Genomic DNA, 16,387 nt, shown 5'->3' with positions numbered 1-16,387 from the left:
GAGGGAGAAGAGCGTAGAGGGAGGGAGGAGAGGGGGGTGTAGAGGGAGGGAGAGGGGGGTGTAGAGGGGAGGGAGGAGTGTGGAGGGAGGGAGGGAGAAGAGGGTAGAGAGGGAGGGAGAAGAGGGTAGAGAGGGAGGGAGAAGAGCGTGGAGGGAGGGAGAAGAGCGTGGAGGGAGAAGAGAGTAGGGAGGGAGGGAGGGAGGGAGGGAGAAGAGAGTAGGGAGGGAGGGAGGGAGAAGAGAGTAGGGAGGGAGAAGAGCGGAGGGAGGGAGGGAGCAAGGCAGAAGAGCGGAGGGAGAGATGGAGGGAGAAGAGCGGAGGGAGGGAGAGAGGGAGGGAGAAGAGCGTAGAGGGAGGGAGAAGAGCGTAGAGGGAGGGAGAAGAGCGTAGAGGGAGGGAGCGGGGGAGGGAGAAGAGCGTAGAGAGGGAGGGAGGGAGAAGAGCGTAGGGAGAGAGGGAGGGAGAAGAGCGTAGGGAGAGAGGGAGGGTGAAGAGCGTAGGGAGGGAGGGAGTGAGAAGAGCGTAGAGGGAGGGAGGGAGAAGCGCGTAAAGAGAGGGAGGGAGGGAGAAGCGCGTAAAGAGAGGGAGGGAGGGAGAAGAGCGTGGAGGGAGGGAGAAGAGCGTAGAGGGAGGGAGGGAGAAGAGCGTTGGGAGGGAGGGAGGGAGAAGAGGGGAGGGAGAAGAGGGGAGGGAGGGAGGGAGGGAGGGAGAAGAGCGTAGCGGGAGGGAGAAGAGCGTAAAGAGAGGGAGGGAGAAGCGCGTAAAGAGAGGGAGGGAGGGAGAAGCGCGTAAAGAGAGGGAGGGAGGGAGAAGCGCGTAGGGAGGGAGGGAGAAGAGCGTAGGGAGGGAGGGAGAAGAGCGGAGGGAGGGAGGGAGGGAGGGAGAAGAGCGGAGGGAGGGAGGGAGGGAGAAGAGCGTAGGGAGGGAGGGAGGGAGAAGAGCGTAGGGAGGGAGAAGAGAGTAGGGAGGAAGAGAGGGAGGGAGGGAGAAGAGCGTAGGGAGGGAGGGAGAAGAGCGGAGGGAGGGAGGGAGGGAGGGAGAAGAGCGGAGGGAGGGAGGGAGGGAGAAGAGCGTAGGGAGGGAGGGAGGGAGAAGAGCGTAGGGAGGGAGAAGAGAGTAGGGAGGAAGAGAGGGAGGGAGGGAGAAGAGCGTAGAGGGAGGGAGGGAGAAGGGCGTAGGGAGGGAGGGAGAAGGCCGTAGGGAGGGAGGGAGGGAGAAGAGCGTAGGGAGGGAGGGAGGGAGAAGAGCGTAGGGAGGGAGGGAGGGAGAAGAGCGTAGGGAGGGAGGGAGGGAGAAGAGCGGAGGGAGGGAGGGAGAAGAGCGGAGGGAGGGAGGGAGAAGAGGGTAGGGAGGGAGAAGAGGGTAGAGAGGGAGGGAGGGAGAAGCGCGTAAAGAGAGGGAGGGAGGGAGAAGCGCGTAAAGAGAGGGAGGGAGGGAGAAGAGCGTAGGGAGGGACGGAGAAGTGCGTAGGGAGGGAGGGACAAGAGCATAGGGAGAAGAGCGGAGGGAGGGAGGGAGAAGAGCGTAGAGAGGGAGGGAGGGTAGAGAGGGAGGGAGAAGCGCGTAAAGAGAGGGAGGGAGAAGCGCGTAAAGAGAGGGAGGGAGGGAGGGAGGGAGAAGAGCAGGGAGGGAGGGAGAAGAGCGTGGAGGGAGGGAGGGAGAAGAGCGTGGAGGGAGGGAGGGAGAAGAGCGTGGAGGGAGAAGAGCGTGGAGGGAGGGAGGGAGAAGAGCGTGGAGGGAGAAGAGCGTAGGGAGGGAGGGAGGGAGAAGAGCGTAGAGGGAGGGAGGGAGAAGAGCGTAGAGGGAGGGAGGGAGAAGGGCGTAGAGGGAGGGAGGGAGAAGCGCGTAGAGGGAGGGAGGGAGAAGCGCGTAGAGGGAGGGAGGGAGAAGCGCGTAGAGGGAGGGAGGGAGAAGAGGGTAGAGGGAGGGAGGGAGAAGAGTGTAGAGAGAGAGAAGAGCGTGGAGGGAGAAGAGCGTAGGGAGGGAGGGAGTGAGAAGAGCGTAGGGAGGGAGGGAGTGAGAAGAGCGTACGTAGAGAGGGAGGGAGAAGAGCGTAGAGAGAGAGGGAGGGAGAAGAGCGTAGAGGGAGGGAGGGAGAAGAGCGGAGGGAGGGAGAAGAGCGGAGGGAGGGAGGGAGAAGAGCGGAGGGAGGGAGGGAGAAGAGCGGAGGGAGGGAGGGAGAAGAGCGTAGAGAGGGAGGGAGAAGAGCGTAGAGAGGGAGGGAGGGAGAAGAGCGTAGAGAGAGGGAGGGATGGAGGGAGAAGAGCGTAGGGAGGGAGGGAGAAGAGCGTAGGGAGGGAGGGAGAAGAGCGTAGGGAGGGAGAAGAGCGTAGGGAGGGAGGGAGGAGGGAGAAGAGCGTAGGGAGGGAGGGAGAAGAGCGTAGGGAGGGAGGGAGAAGAGCGAGGGAGGGAGAAGAGCGTAGAGCGAGGGAGGGAGAAGAGCGTAGAGCGAGGGAGGGAGAAGAGCGTAGAGCGAGGGAGGGAGAAGAGCGTAGAGCGAGGGAGGGAGAAGAGCGTAGAGCGAGGGAGGGAGAAGAGCGTAGAGCGAGGGAGGGAGAAGAGCGTAGAGGGAGGGAGGGAGAATAGCGTAGAGAGGGAGGGAGGGAGAAGAGCGTAGAGAGGGAGGGAGGGAGAAGAGCGTAGAGAGGGAGGGAGGGAGAAGAGCGTAGGGAGGGAGGGAGGGAGAAGAGCGTAGAGGGAGGGAGGGAGAAGAGCGTAGAAAGGGAGGGAGAAGAGCGTAGAGAGGGAGGGAGAAGAGCGTAGAGAGGGAGGGAGAAGAGCGTAGAGAGGGAGGGAGAAGAGCGTAGGGAGGGAGGGAGGGAGAAGAGCGTAGGGAGGGAGGGAGGGAGAAGAGCGTAGAGGGAGGGAGGGAGAAGAGCGTAGAGAGGGAGGGAGAAGAGCGTAGAGAGGGAGGGAGAAGAGCGTAGAGAGGGAGGGAGAAGAGCGTAGAGAGGGAGGGAGAAGAGCGTAGAGATGGAGGGAGAAGAGCGTAGAGAGAGGGAGGGATGGAGGGAGAAGAGCGGAGAGAGAGGGAGGGATGGAGGGAGAAGAGCGTAGGGAGGGAGGGAGAAGAGCGTAGGGAGGAGGGAGAAGAGCGTAGGGAGGGAGAAGAGCATAGGGAGGGAGGGAGAAGAGCGTAGGGAGGGAGGGAGAAGAGCGTAGGGCGGGAGGGAGGGAGAAGAGCGTGGAGAGGGAGGGAGAAGAGCGTAGAGAGGGAGGGAGAAGAGCGTAGAGAGGGAGGGAGAAGAGCGTAGAGAGGGAGGGAGAAGAGCGTAGAGAGGGAGGGAGAAGAGCGTAGAGAGGGAGGGAGAAGAGCGTAGAGAGGGAGGGAGAAGAGCGTAGAGAGGGAGGGAGAAGAGCGTAGAGAGAGGGAGGGAGGGAGGGAGAAGAGCGTAGAGAGAGGGAGGGAGAAGAGCGTAGAGAGAGGGAGGGAGAAGAGCGTAGAGAGAGGGAGGGAGGGAGAAGAGCGTAGAGAGGGAGGGAGAAGAGCGTAGAGAGAGGGGGGAGAAGAGCGTAGAGAGAGGAGGGAGAAGAGCGTAGAGAGGGAGGGAGAAGAGCGTAGAGAGGGAGGGAGAAGAGCGTAGAGAGAGGGAGGGAGAAGAGCGTAGAGAGAGGGAGGGAGAAGAGCGTAGAGAGAGGGAGGGAGAAGAGCGTAGAGAGAGGGAGGGAGAAGAGCGTAGAGAGAGGGAGGGAGAAGAGCGTAGAGAGGGTGGGAGGGAGAAGAGCGTAGAGAGGGGGGAGAAGAGCGTGGAGGGAGAGGGAGAAGAGCGTAGGGAGGGAGGGAGGGAGAAGAGCGTAGAGAGGGAGGGAGGGAGAAGAGCGTAGAGAGGGAGAGAGGGAGAAGAGCGTAGAGAGGGAGAGAGGGAGAAGAGCGTAGAGGGGAGGGAGAAGAGCGTAGAGAGAGGGGGGAGAAGAGCGTAGAGAGAGGGGGGAGAAGAGCGTAGAGAGAGGAGGGAGAAGAGCGTAGAGAGAGGAGGGAGAAGAGCGTAGAGAGGGAGGGAGAAGAGCGTAGAGAGAGGGAGGGAGAAGAGCGTAGAGAGAGGGAGGGAGAAGAGCGTAGAGAGAGGGAGGGAGGGAGAAGAGCGTAGAGAGGGAGGGAGAAGAGCGTAGAGAGAGGGGGGAGAAGAGCGTAGAGAGAGGGGGGAGAAGAGCGTAGAGAGAGGAGGGAGAAGAGCGTAGAGAGGGAGGGAGAAGAGCGTAGAGAGGGAGGGAGAAGAGCGTAGAGAGAGGGAGGGAGAAGAGCGTAGAGAGAGGGAGGGAGAAGAGCGTAGAGAGAGGGAGGGAGAAGAGCGTAGAGAGGGTGGGAGGGAGAAGAGCGTAGAGAGGGTGGGAGGGAGAAGAGCGTAGAGAGGGTGGGAGGGAGAAGAGCGTAGAGGGAGAGGGAGAAGAGCGTAGGGAGGGAGGGAGGGAGAAGAGCGTAGAGAGGGAGGGAGGGAGAAGAGCGTAGAGAGGGAGAGAGGGAGGGAGAAGAGCGTAGAGAGAGGGAGGGAGAAGAGCGTAGAGAGGGAGGGAGAAGAGCATAGAGAGAGGGGGGAGAAGAGCGTAGAGAGAGGAGGGAGAAGAGCGTAGAGAGAGGAGGGAGAAGAGCGTAGAGAGAGGGAGGGAGAAGAGCGTAGAGAGAGGGAGGGAGAAGAGCGTAGAGAGAGGGAGGGAGAAGAGCGTAGAGAGAGCGTAGAGAGGGAGGGAGGGAGAAGAGCGTAGAGAGGGTGGGAGGGAGAAGAGCGTAGAGAGGGTGGGAGGGAGAAGAGCGTAGAGAGGGTGGGAGGGAGAAGAGCGTAGAGAGGGTGGGAGGGAGAAGAGCGTAGAGGGAGGGAGAGGGAGAAGAGCGTAGGGAGGGAGGGAGGGAGAAGAGCGTAGAGAGGGAGGGAGGGAGAAGAGCATAGAGAGGGAGGGAGGGAGAAGAGCGTAGAGAGGGAGGGAGGGAGAGGGAGAAGAGCGTAGGGAGGGAGGGAGGGAGAAGAGCGTAGGGAGGGAGGGAGGGAGGGAGAAGAGCGTAGGGAGGGAGGGAGAAGAGCGTAGGGAGGGAGGGAGAAGAGGGAAGGAGAAGAGCGTAGAGGAGTGTAGCGTAGAGAGGGAGAGGAGTGTAGCGTAGAGAGGGAGAGGAGTGTAGCGTAGAGAGGGAGAGGAGTGTAGCGTAGAGAGGGAGAGGAGTGTAGCGTAGAGAGGGAGAGGAGTGTAGCGTAGAGAGGGAGAGGAGTGTAGCAGGGAGAGGGAGAGAAGTGTAGCGGGAGCGAGGGAGGGAGTGTGCAGCGAGGGAGGGAGGGAGAGGAGTGGAGAGGAGGGAGAGGAGTGGAGAGGAGTGTGGGGAGGGAGGGAGAGGAGTGTGGGGAGGGAGGGAGAGGTGTGTGAGGAGTGTGGGGAGGGAGGGAGAGGAATGTGGGGAGGGAGAAGGGGAGTGTGGGGAGGGAGAAGGGGAGTGTAGAGAGGGAGAAGGGGAGTGAAGTGGATGGCGAGGGATGTAGAGAGAGGGAAACGGATGTAGAGAGAGGGAAACGGAAGGTAGAGAGAGGGAAACGGATGTAGAGAGGGAGAAGGGGAGTGAAGTGGATGGCGAGGAAGGTAGAGTGAGGGAAACGGATGTAGAGTGAGGGAAACGGATGTAGAGTGAGGGAAACGGATGTAGAGTGAGGGAAACGGATGTAGAGTGAGGGAAACGGATGTAGAGTGAGGGAAACGGATGTAGAGTGAGGGAAACGGATGTAGAGAGCGTTAAACTGCACAGATCCCAGGATGGAAGTGCAGGCAGGGATCACACCACCTTTTCCCCTCCATCGGCCAAATCTGGAGAAAATGGGCAATTTGTGGCATTAATCACAATGGATTAGTGATTCTCATTGCATAGTCATGCTCACAAAGCCTTTCATCGAAGACTGGCCTGCATTTACCGCTCACACACACACACATCCCTACACTGGGGCCGACTGCTCCTTGCCCATAGAAAATATACATCGCCAAGGAGAAATTCACATGGCATCACACAGTGAGAGACACGCGCCATCTTTCTCTCATTCTCTCTCACTCAAAGCTGAGAAACGCATTCTGTAGAGACAACGCAGAGGAATCTCATGCCCTCTCTCTTTCTTGCACTCACATACACACTAAGGTTTAGGTTACTATGAGAGATTCAATTCACTCTTCACAGCAACATGCCATTCGCACACTCATAAATGCATAGTATTATTGGCTAAACATTATACTGACAGCGGCACTCATTCTTCATTTGTAGGAACAGATAATTATGCCTTCTTTACATCTGTTACTTGAATAATGTGCATTTTGTCTGTTTCTCTGAATGACATTCTGAATTGGCAGTGTGTTTTTATGTGCCTCTGGAGCTTGCCTCTGGTTTAAAGTACTTTCTGAAAGGTCTTTAGAGTGGATGGTGGACACCTGTCTTGTTCAACCTTCAGGGCTGTGTGTAAGGAGGCGGCAGGTAGGCTAGCAGTTAAGAGCACTGGGCCAGTAACCGAAAGGTCGCTGGTTTGAATCCCCAAGCTGACTAGGTTTGGGGGGAATTCTGTCCGTGTCCTTGAGCAAGGCACTCTTAAACCTAATTGCTCCTGTAAGTGTCTCTGAATAAGACCATCAGCTAAATGAGGTTAATATAAAAGGCCTAGTGTTACTGATAGGTAAAGGCTACTGGTAGTAGGGGGCTCTAGGGATAAACTCAATAACCTGCTCTTATTTTCACTTGCAGCAATTTCCTCTAACATCCCTGTGTTTAGAATTGTAATAAGGGATAACAAAACATTGAAATGGAAGTGTCTTCAAGGACACTGTACATAGTGATAAAACAATGATATAACATGTCTATTGTTTCTTTAGGCATGGCAGAGCGATGGAACCCCGTCCACCAGCGAGGACTCTCTCTCCTATCGCCGTGGCTCCACATCCGACCCTGACCTTCGACCTCCAGCCCGACCCCGACCCCTCAGCGACCTTTACCCCTTGGAGGCTCATGTTTCGATGGCAGTGCCCCCGTCTGGGTGTGATGCTCAGATACAGCCCATGACCTGTGACTTTAACAGTGAAGAGAGTAGACTGAACAGGTTCAACACAGCCAGCTGGTCCAGCCCTGTGATAGGCCAACCCTCCAGGATCATGAGGCTCTTCTCTACCCAGAAGAAGTGCACTGTTCCCGGGGACAGTCAGGGCTCTACCAGGCCCCTCTCCTTTCAGGGCCCTCCATCCAGTGCCGGGGTCCCGCAGGTTTGGCCAGGCCTGTCAGGGCTGACCGTCATGGGCTCCTTTAAGAAGCTACGCTCCTCAGTGCTCCAGGGCATCCAGAACCGAGGGACAGCCAATCAGGATGAAGAGTACACCTCAGCAGCCATCCAGGGTGGAGATAATGGAATGGTCACAACCAATCAGAGCCCAAGACTTAGATGTGGGGAGGGCTATAGAGTCTCCAATGGGGTGTCTATTGGCCAACAGATGGCTGGGTTGAGCCCTTATGGTTCTGACAATGAAGATGAGGAGGTAGTAGATGAGGAAGATGGACTACAGAGAAACACATGGTTCTCCAGGAGTATTCGGAGAGCGTACGGGGCGGGGCGCATCTCACTGCTGGACGCTGGGCAGGGGAAACGAGGGGAGGGTCCAGGACTGGGGGTTTCAACCAATCAGAGGCCAGGTTCAGGCTCCGGTTCAGTGTCAGAGGTGAACCTCCATTTGGAGGAGAGTGTGACTGAAAACGTGGACACGCTAAGCAGACTGAGCAAGAGTGCAGACAACCTACACCTCTTCAAGGGCCCTTTCAGACACAAAGTCCCCTGTCCCTCTCCTCAGACAGACTCCCCAGGTGCCAATGGGGACCCCAGCATCCAGAGAACAGCCAGTGCCTCATCCGGTGACCATAGGGACCGCAGCCAGAGCCCTGTTCGCTTTAGGAGTCCAGTGGGGGCCAAGGGCCACATGTTGAAGCTAGTGGGCAGTATGACTGACCTGACCGTGAGACGCAGGCCTAACCCGTCTCCTGTCACCTCCCCTGGCTCCCCCGTGACCCCCTTGTCACCCCTCAGCCGTCTCCATGACGACTACTCGCGACGCACGCCCTGCCTGCCCGCCAGCGACCGCCAACGCCGGCCCTCGCCCGCCAGAACGAGAGCTGCAGCGGAGAGGAAGAGGAACAGCACTTCAGTACGACTGGAACACACGCCTACCATCCAGCCCCAGTCTGAGTACCACCCAGACCCCCAGTCTGAGTACCACCCAGACCCCCAGTCTGAGTACCACCCAGACCCCCAGTCTGAGTACCACCCAGACCCCCAGTCTGAGTACCACCCAGACCCCCAGTCTGAGTACCACCCAGACCCCCAGTCTGAGTACCACCCAGACCCCCAGTCTGAGTACCACCCAGACCCCCAGTCTGAGTACCACCCAGACCCCCAGTCTGAGTACCACCCAGACCATGTCTTCACTTTCCCCAGCATTAACCAGCCTTTCACTACAACCTCACTTTCCCTGAGTGCTCGTGCTCAGAGGAGCAGCCTGTGTGAGGGGGACAGGCCTCAGGAGGGACAGGGAGACGGATGGAGAGCACAGTGTGATTCCGCTCCACACCCCCAGGGGGAGCCCTGTGGGAGTCACAGCAAACACCAGCCAGACGTGAACGCAGAGGGAAAGACGGAACCAAAGCAGGTAAGAGAATACGTTGATAGTCCAAAATGCTACACTGGCTCTGTCCTGTAGTGCTTTGGAATGGCTTGTCTACCGATCTGAAAGGTGTTATCAGGTTATCCTCTACATATTGCTGTTGATCAGCGGGCTCAAAGGGAACAGTGATTTGATTATAGAACGCTTATGTATTTATATATATATATATATATATATATATATATATATATATATATATAGAGAGAGAGAGAGAGAGAGAGAGAGAGAGAGAGAGAGAGAGAGAGAGAGAGAGAGAGAGAGAGAGAGAGAGAGAGAGAGAGAGAGAGAGAGAGAGAGAGAGAGAGAGAGAGAGAGAGAGAGAGAGAGAGAGAGAGAGAGAGAGAGAGAGAGAGAGAGAGAGAGAGAGAGAGAGAGACCACGGCATATCAAATACCGTTAGAGAAGGTAAAGTAAAAACCCAAACCGGTCTTGGCATCAATACCGATCTATAGTAAAATCCGGTATCCCACCTAGCCCTACTGATAACTCGAACTTGGTTTCTAAACCATCTTTGGTATAGAGTCACCATAATATTTAAATTGAGGAAGTGTGATCATAGTCATTAGGATATGTTGGCAATCCGCAGTACGTCCTGAATGCCCCCAGCCTTCAGATGGGATCTAAACAGTACGTCCTGAATGCCCCCCAGCCTTCAGATGGGAGCTAAACAGTACGTCCTGAATGCCCCCAGCCTTCAGATGGGAGCTAAACAGTACGTCCTGAATGCCCCCCAGCCTTCAGATGGGAGCTAAACAGTACATCCTGAATGCCCCCAGCCTTCAGATGGGAGCTAAACAGTACGTCCTGAATGCCCCCCCCAGCCTTCAGATGGGAGCTAAACAGTACGTCCTGAATGCCCCCCCCAGCCTTCAGATGGGAGCTAAACAGTACATCCTGAATGCCCCCAGCCTTCAGATGGGAGCTAAACAGTACGTCCTGAATGCCCCCCCCAGCCTTCAGATGGGAGCTAAACAGTACGTCCTGAATGCCCCCCAGCCTTCAGATGGGAGCTAAACAGTACGTCCTGAATGCCCCCCAGCCTTCAGATGGGAGCTAAACAGTACGTCCTGAATGCCCCCCCCCCCAGCCTTCAGATGGGAGCTAAACAGTACGTCCTGAATGCCCCCCCCAGCCTTCAGATGGGAGCTAAACAGTACGTCCTGAATGCCCCCAGCCTTCAGATGGGAGCTAAACAGTACGTCCTGAATGCCTTCAGATGGGAGCTAAACAGTACGTCCTGAATGCCTTCAGATGGGAGCTAAACAGTACGTCCTGAATGCCCCCAGCCTTCAGATGGGAGCTATACAGCAGGCAGGCCAAGGGGACAAAGTCCACTAGTCACACTGAGCCTGGGAGAGTTTACAGAGGCAGATGTAGGAAAACGCTACAGACACAACCAGGAATAATACACTAGGGTTGTTAGAGGACTAGAGGTCCATCAGAAGACTGGTTTATTTGATCGAGGACCATGATGGCAGATTTTAGCTGATAAGATGAGGGGAAGGAGCACATTTACTTTAGTTGAAGAGCGAGAAGCAGGGGAACGTACAGTAGAGGACTAAAGGAGAGGGAGACCCAGGCCTCGGGACAGAGGCCTGCCAGTGGGTTGTCATTTGACCATGGTGCTGATCCACTGTGTACATTTCCAGTGCGTATGGACCAGACCAGACCAAGATCAGGAGGACCAGGAGATAAGAGGACATCTCTGGGTAAATACATTTGAATTCAATCACTATTTGACACCATCCCTTTTGATTTAAACAAAAGTTCCGTACATGTTTGCCCATGGAAGAAGTTGTCAGAAAGTGAATTTTTGGACATGGGCAAATTGTCAAGCAAGAGGCACTGAGTTTGAAGGTAGGCCTTGAAATACATCCACAGGTACACCTCCAATTCACTCAAATGATGTCAATTAGTCTATCAGAAGCTTCTAAAGCTATGACATCATTTTCTGGAATTTTCCAAGCTGTTTAAAGGCACAGTCAACTTAGTGTATGTAAACTTCTGACCCACTGGAATTGTCATACAGTGAATTATAAGTGAAATAATCTGTCTGTAAACAATTGTTGGGAAAATTACTTGTGTCATGCACAAAGTAGATGTCCTAATCGACTTGCCAAAACTATAGTTTGTTACAAGAAATTTGTGGAGTGGTTGAAAAACAAGTTTTAATGACTCCAACATAAGTGAATGTAAACTTCCCACTTCAGCTGTATGTATGTATATTTATTGTTATTTTTTTTCAGTAAGGAAGACATGGATGTCTCATGGTATGGTGGGGTATGCAAAATGGGTCAACTTTGAACACCTTTATCTCTTGAATATTTTGGCATTCAGGTCAAAAAATGTACTTTCTGAGCACTCCTACAACAGAAAAATACAGTGCCCTCAAAAAGTATTCACACCCCTTGACTTTTTCCACATTTTTTTGCTGCAGCCCAAATTTAAAATGGATTCAATTGACATTTGCGGTCATTGGCCAGCACACAAAACCCCATAATGTCAAAGTGGAATTGTGTTTTTAGTCATTTTTACAAATTAATAAAAAATGGAAAGCTGAAATGTCTTGAGTCAAGTGTTCAACCCCATTGTTATGGCAAACCTGAATAAGTTCAGGATTAAAAATTTGCTTAAGAAGTTGCATGGACTCACTCTGTTCAGTAATAGTGTTTTAAAATAATTTTTTTATTACTTCCTCGTCTCTTTACCCCAAACATTCAATTATCTGTAAGGTCCCTTAGTCGAGCAGTGAATTTCAAACAAAGATTCAACCACAAAGACCATGGAGGTTTTCCAATGCCTAGCAAAGATCATCACCTATTTGTAGATAGGTAAAAAAAAAGCAGACATTGAATATCCCTTTGAGCATGGTGAAGTTATCAATTACACTTTGGATGGTGTATCAATATACCCAGTCACTATGAAGATAGTCTTTCTTCCTAACTTATTTGCCGGAGAGCCAATGGTGACTTTAAAACGGTTACGGAGTTTAATGGCTGTGATAGGAGAGAACTGAGGATGTATTAACGATATTGTACTTACTCCACAATACTAACCTAATTGACAGTGAAAAGAAGGAATCCTAACAGAATAAAAATATTCCACAACATGCATCCTGTTTGCAAGAAGGCACTAAAGTAAGACTGCAAAAAATTGGCAAAGTAATTAACTTTTTGTCCTGAAAACAGAGTTGTGTTTGGGGCAAATCCAATACAACACATTACTGAGTACCATTCCATTTTTTCAAGCATGGTGGTGGCTGCATCATGTTATGGGTATGCTTGTAATCTTTAAGAACTGGGGAGTTTTTCAGTATAAAACAGAAACGGAATTGAGCTACCATAAGTTCCGGACTATAAGCCGCAACTTTTTTCCCAGGCTTTGAACCTCGCGGCTTAAACAATGACGCGGCTAATATATGGATTTTTCCCGCATTCAATTTTTTTTCTCCAAAAAAACACATTCTGTGACGTGCTCAGTTTTTGGGCGGCATGAAGCTTTCATTAGACCAATGAAAATGCCGAACGGGTTAAGGTCAAACAACTTTTTTGTTTACTGTTTAGATTAAATCGAGCGCTCTCAAACTTCCCATCATTCTGATTACGGTAGTCATTTTGTCACCCTCATCATGGTAAAGACACGGAGAAATGCATATGATGCAGCTTTCAAGTTGAAGGCGATTGATCTGGCTGTTGGAAAAGGAAATAGAGCTGCTGCACGGGAGCTTGGTCTTAATGAGTCCATGATAAGACGTTGGAAACAGCAGCGTGAGGAATTGACTCAGTGCAAAAAGACAACTAAAGCTTACTGCTAATTTTTTATTTTTTGTTACAAGCCATGTTTCGTTAAAGCCTATTTATTTTTGTTACAAGCCGTGTTTTGTTAAAGCCTATTTATTTTTGTTACAAGCCGTGTTTCGTTAAAGCCTGTGTAAAGTTCATATGTTTCAATGTACCGGTAGGCACTTGCGGCTTATAGACATGTGCGGCTTATTTATGTTCAAAATATATATATTTTTTAAATTCAGTGGGTGCGACTTATATTCAGGTGCGCTTAATAGTCCGGAAATTACGCTAAGCACAGGCAAAATCCTAGAGGAAAATCTGGTTGTCTGCTTTCCACCAGACACTGGGAGATGAATTCACCTTTCAGCAGGACAATAACCTAAAACACAAGGCCAAATCTACTTTGGAGTTGCTTACCAAGAAGACCGTGTATGTTCCTGAGTGGCCGAGTTACAGTTTTGACTTAAACCCGCTTGAAATATCTATGGCTAGACTAAAATGGTTGTCTAGCTATGATCAACAACCAACTTGTCAGAGCTTGAAGAATTTTGAAAATAATAATGTGCAAATATTGTACAATCCAGGTGTGGAAAGCTCTTAGACTTACCCAGAAAGACTCACAGCTGTAATCACTGCTAAAGGTGATTTTAACATGTATTGACTCAGGGGTGTGGATACTTTTGTAGAAGAGATTTCTGTATTTCATTTTCAATAAATTAGTAAAAATGTCAACATGTTTTCACTTTGTCATTATGGGGTATTGTATGTCGATGGTGGAGAGAAATCTATTTAATCCATTTTGAGTTGAGGCTGTAACACAACAAAATGTGGAATAAGTCTAGGGGTAGGAATACTTTCTGAAGGCACTGTATGTATGAAAGGTTTCGTTCAAGTTTAAAAGGGGTACTGTCAAAAAGGGATTGAATTCAAATGGGTTTTTACCCCTCTCTCTTTGGGAAAAATACCCAATACTAATGTCAAACTAGCCTAAAACAGAACAGAACACATTACAGCAGTAAGCTTTTTGGTCAGTTAGACTAAACATTGCTCTATTTTTCAAATGACCAGCAACCTAAATAGGAATAAATGTGTACTCCGCTATTGCTCCTACTTGTGTGTACACATACAATTTGATAAGACCTTTTTATTTCTTGAGGTTATGTGATATGGGGAAAAGAATGTGCAAATATATATTAGAGTCCAAAGACATTAGTAATAACTTTCCACATTAATGACACGTCAACTAAAAGGCATGCTCTGTTTTTGATTCAGACCTTCCTTCCTGCAGATGTTTGTTAAAAGCAAACATTGTGGGGCATCTCATTGACCTTTCACCTTTGCTCTCACCTTCAGGGTACGTTAGACGAACAGGGCAGAGAGGCACTATTAGGGGGTGAAGAGACGCCCCCTCCTTCAGCCACCAGTACCCCTTCTCTCACACCAACATGTCCCCCAGAGTCTCCCACTTCATCCATGTCACCGACGAAAATAGGTTCCACAGAAACGTCCACGTCCTTCATCCCCAGGCAAAGGGCGGGCCGATCGAGGCCTCGGCCAATCTCTGACTACGCTCAGCTGGTAGCCAGGAAGTACACCATCCCCGAGGAGGAGACGGAGCTACATCCTAAGGAGAGGACTAAAAATGGAACTCCCTGTCAAGACTGCAAAAGCAATGGAGGCTCGCAGGACAGTGACAGCCCAGAGAACTACAATATGAATGGAGATCTCCAGTGCCGGAGGAGACGGCCAATGTCTGTTATTGGAGGAGCTGAGGAGAGAGAGGACCGTCTGCCTTCTGTAAGAACCTCACCTCTAAACAATGGCTAGATATATATACTGAACAGAAATCTAAACGCAACATGTAAAGCGTTGGTCCCATGTTTCATGAGCTGAAATAAAAGATCCCAGAAATTTTCCATATGAACAAAAAGCTTATTTCTCTAATTTTGTGCACAGATTTTTTTACATCCCTGTTAGTGAGCGATTTCTCCTTTGCCAAGATAACCCATCCACCTGACAGGTGTGGCATATCAAGAATCTGATTAAACAACATGATCATTACACAGGTGCACTTTGTGCTGGGGACAATAAAAGGCCCCTCTAACGTGCCGTTTTGTCACACAACTCTATGCCACAATGTCTCAAGTTTTGTGGGAGTGTGCAATTTGCATGCTGACTGCAGGAATGTCCAACAGAGTTGTTGCCAGAATTGAATGTTCATTTCTCTACCATAAGCCACCTCCAACATCATTTTAGAGAATTTGGCAGTACATCCAACTGGCCTCACAACCGCAGACCACGTGTACCACGCCAGCCCAGGACATCCACATCTTCACCTGCGGGATAGTCTGAGACCAGCCACCTGGACAGCTGATGAAACTGTGGGTTTGTACAACTGAAGAATTTCTGCACAAGCTGTCAGAAACGTCTCAGGGAAGCTCATCTGGCTGCTTGTTGTCTTCACCAGGGTCTTGACTTGACTGCAGTTCGGCGTCGTAACTGACTTTAGTGGAAAAATGCTCCCCCTCGATGGCCACTGGCACGTTGGATAAGTGTTCTCTTCACGGGCAAATGGCAGGCAGCATGCGTATATGGCGTTGTGTGGGCGAGCGGTTTGCTGATGTCAACGTTGTGAACAGAGTGCCCCATGGTGGCGGTAAGGTTATGGTATGGGCAGGCATAAGTTACAGACAACAAACACATTTAGCATTTTCCCGATGGCATTTTGAATGCACAGCTATACGGTGACGGGATTCTGAGGCCCGTTGTCGTGCCATTCATCTGCCACATCACCTCATGTTTCAGCATGATGATGCACGGCCCCATGTCGCAAGAATCTGTAAACAAATCCTTGAAGCTGAACCTGTCCCAGTTCTTCAATGCATGCATACTCACCAGACATATCACCCATTGAGAATGTTTGGGATTCTCTGGATCGACATGTATGACAGTGTGTTCCAGTTCCCTCCAATATCAAGCAACTTCCCACAGCCATGGAAGAGGAGTGGGACAGCATTCCACAGGCCACAATCAACAGTCTGATCAACTCTATGCGATGTGTCTCGCTGCATGAGGCAAATGGTGATCACACCAAATACAGACTGGTTTTAAGATCCATACCTTAACATTTCAAAAAAAATAAAGGTATCTGTGACCAACACATACAGTACCAGTCAAAAGTTTGGACACACCTACTCATTCAAGGGTTTTTCTTTATTTTTACTGTTTTCTACATTGTATAATAGTGAATACATCAAACTATGAAATAACACATGAGATCGTGTAGTAACCAAAAAAGTGTTAAACAAATCAAGATATATTTTACATTCTTCAAAGTAGCTACTTTTTGCCTTTTGATATCTTTGCACCCTATTGGCATTCTCTCAACCAGCTTCATGAGGAATGTTTTTCCAACAGTCTTGAAGGACTTCCCACATGTGTATCACTGCAGAATTCTGTGGTAGCCATGCTGGTTGTTTGCCTTGAATTCTAAATAAATCACTCAGTGTCACCAGCAAAGGTCCAGGTGGTAGTGTTGGTTCTGGTAGAACATGGTCCAGGTGGTAGTGTTGGTTCTGGTAGAAACATGGTCCAGGTGGTAGTGTTGGTTCTGGTAGAAACATGGTCCAGGTGGTAGTGTTGGTTCTGGTAGAAACATGGTCCAGGTGGTAGTGTTGGTTCTGGTAGAAACATGGCCCAGGTGGTAGTGTTGGTTCTTGTAGGAACATGGTCCAGGTGGTAGTGTTGGTTCTGGTAGAACATGGTCCAGGTGGTAGTGTTGGTTCTGGTAGAACATGGTCCAGGTGGTAGTGTTGGTTCTGGTAGAAACATGGTCCAGGTGGTAGTGTTGGTTCTGGTAGAAACATGGTCCAGGTGGTAGTGTTGGTTCTGGTAGAAACATGGTCCAGGTGGTAGTGTTGGTTCTGGTAGAAACATGGCCCAGGTG

The 16,387-nt window shown here is 51.1% G+C and overlaps 1 protein-coding gene across 3 annotated transcripts in view; it reads left to right on the top strand.

The window, feature by feature from the left end:
- The window catches only part of spata13 (spermatogenesis associated 13), a 45,700-nt gene that overhangs the window by 15,203 nt on the left and 14,110 nt on the right, over window positions 1-16,387 (top strand). The window contains exons 2-4 of one of the 3 annotated variants that reach the window (XM_014159544.3): window positions 6,827-8,641; window positions 10,306-10,365; window positions 13,795-14,238. In XM_014159544.3, the coding sequence (XP_014015019.3) occupies window positions 6,827-8,641; window positions 10,306-10,365; window positions 13,795-14,238 (2,319 nt within the window). The remainder of the gene's footprint in view (window positions 1-6,826; window positions 8,642-10,305; window positions 10,366-13,794; window positions 14,239-16,387) is intronic. The other 2 variants (XM_014159546.3, XM_014159547.3) reach the window with 2 other exon arrangements.

Source organism: Salmo salar, chromosome 19 (assembly GCF_965601325.2).
Source record: "Salmo salar chromosome 19, fSalSal1, whole genome shotgun sequence".
In the NCBI taxonomy this organism is placed as follows: Eukaryota; Metazoa; Chordata; class Actinopteri; order Salmoniformes; family Salmonidae; genus Salmo; species Salmo salar.
This window is presented reverse-complemented; position numbering and strand designations above follow the sequence as displayed.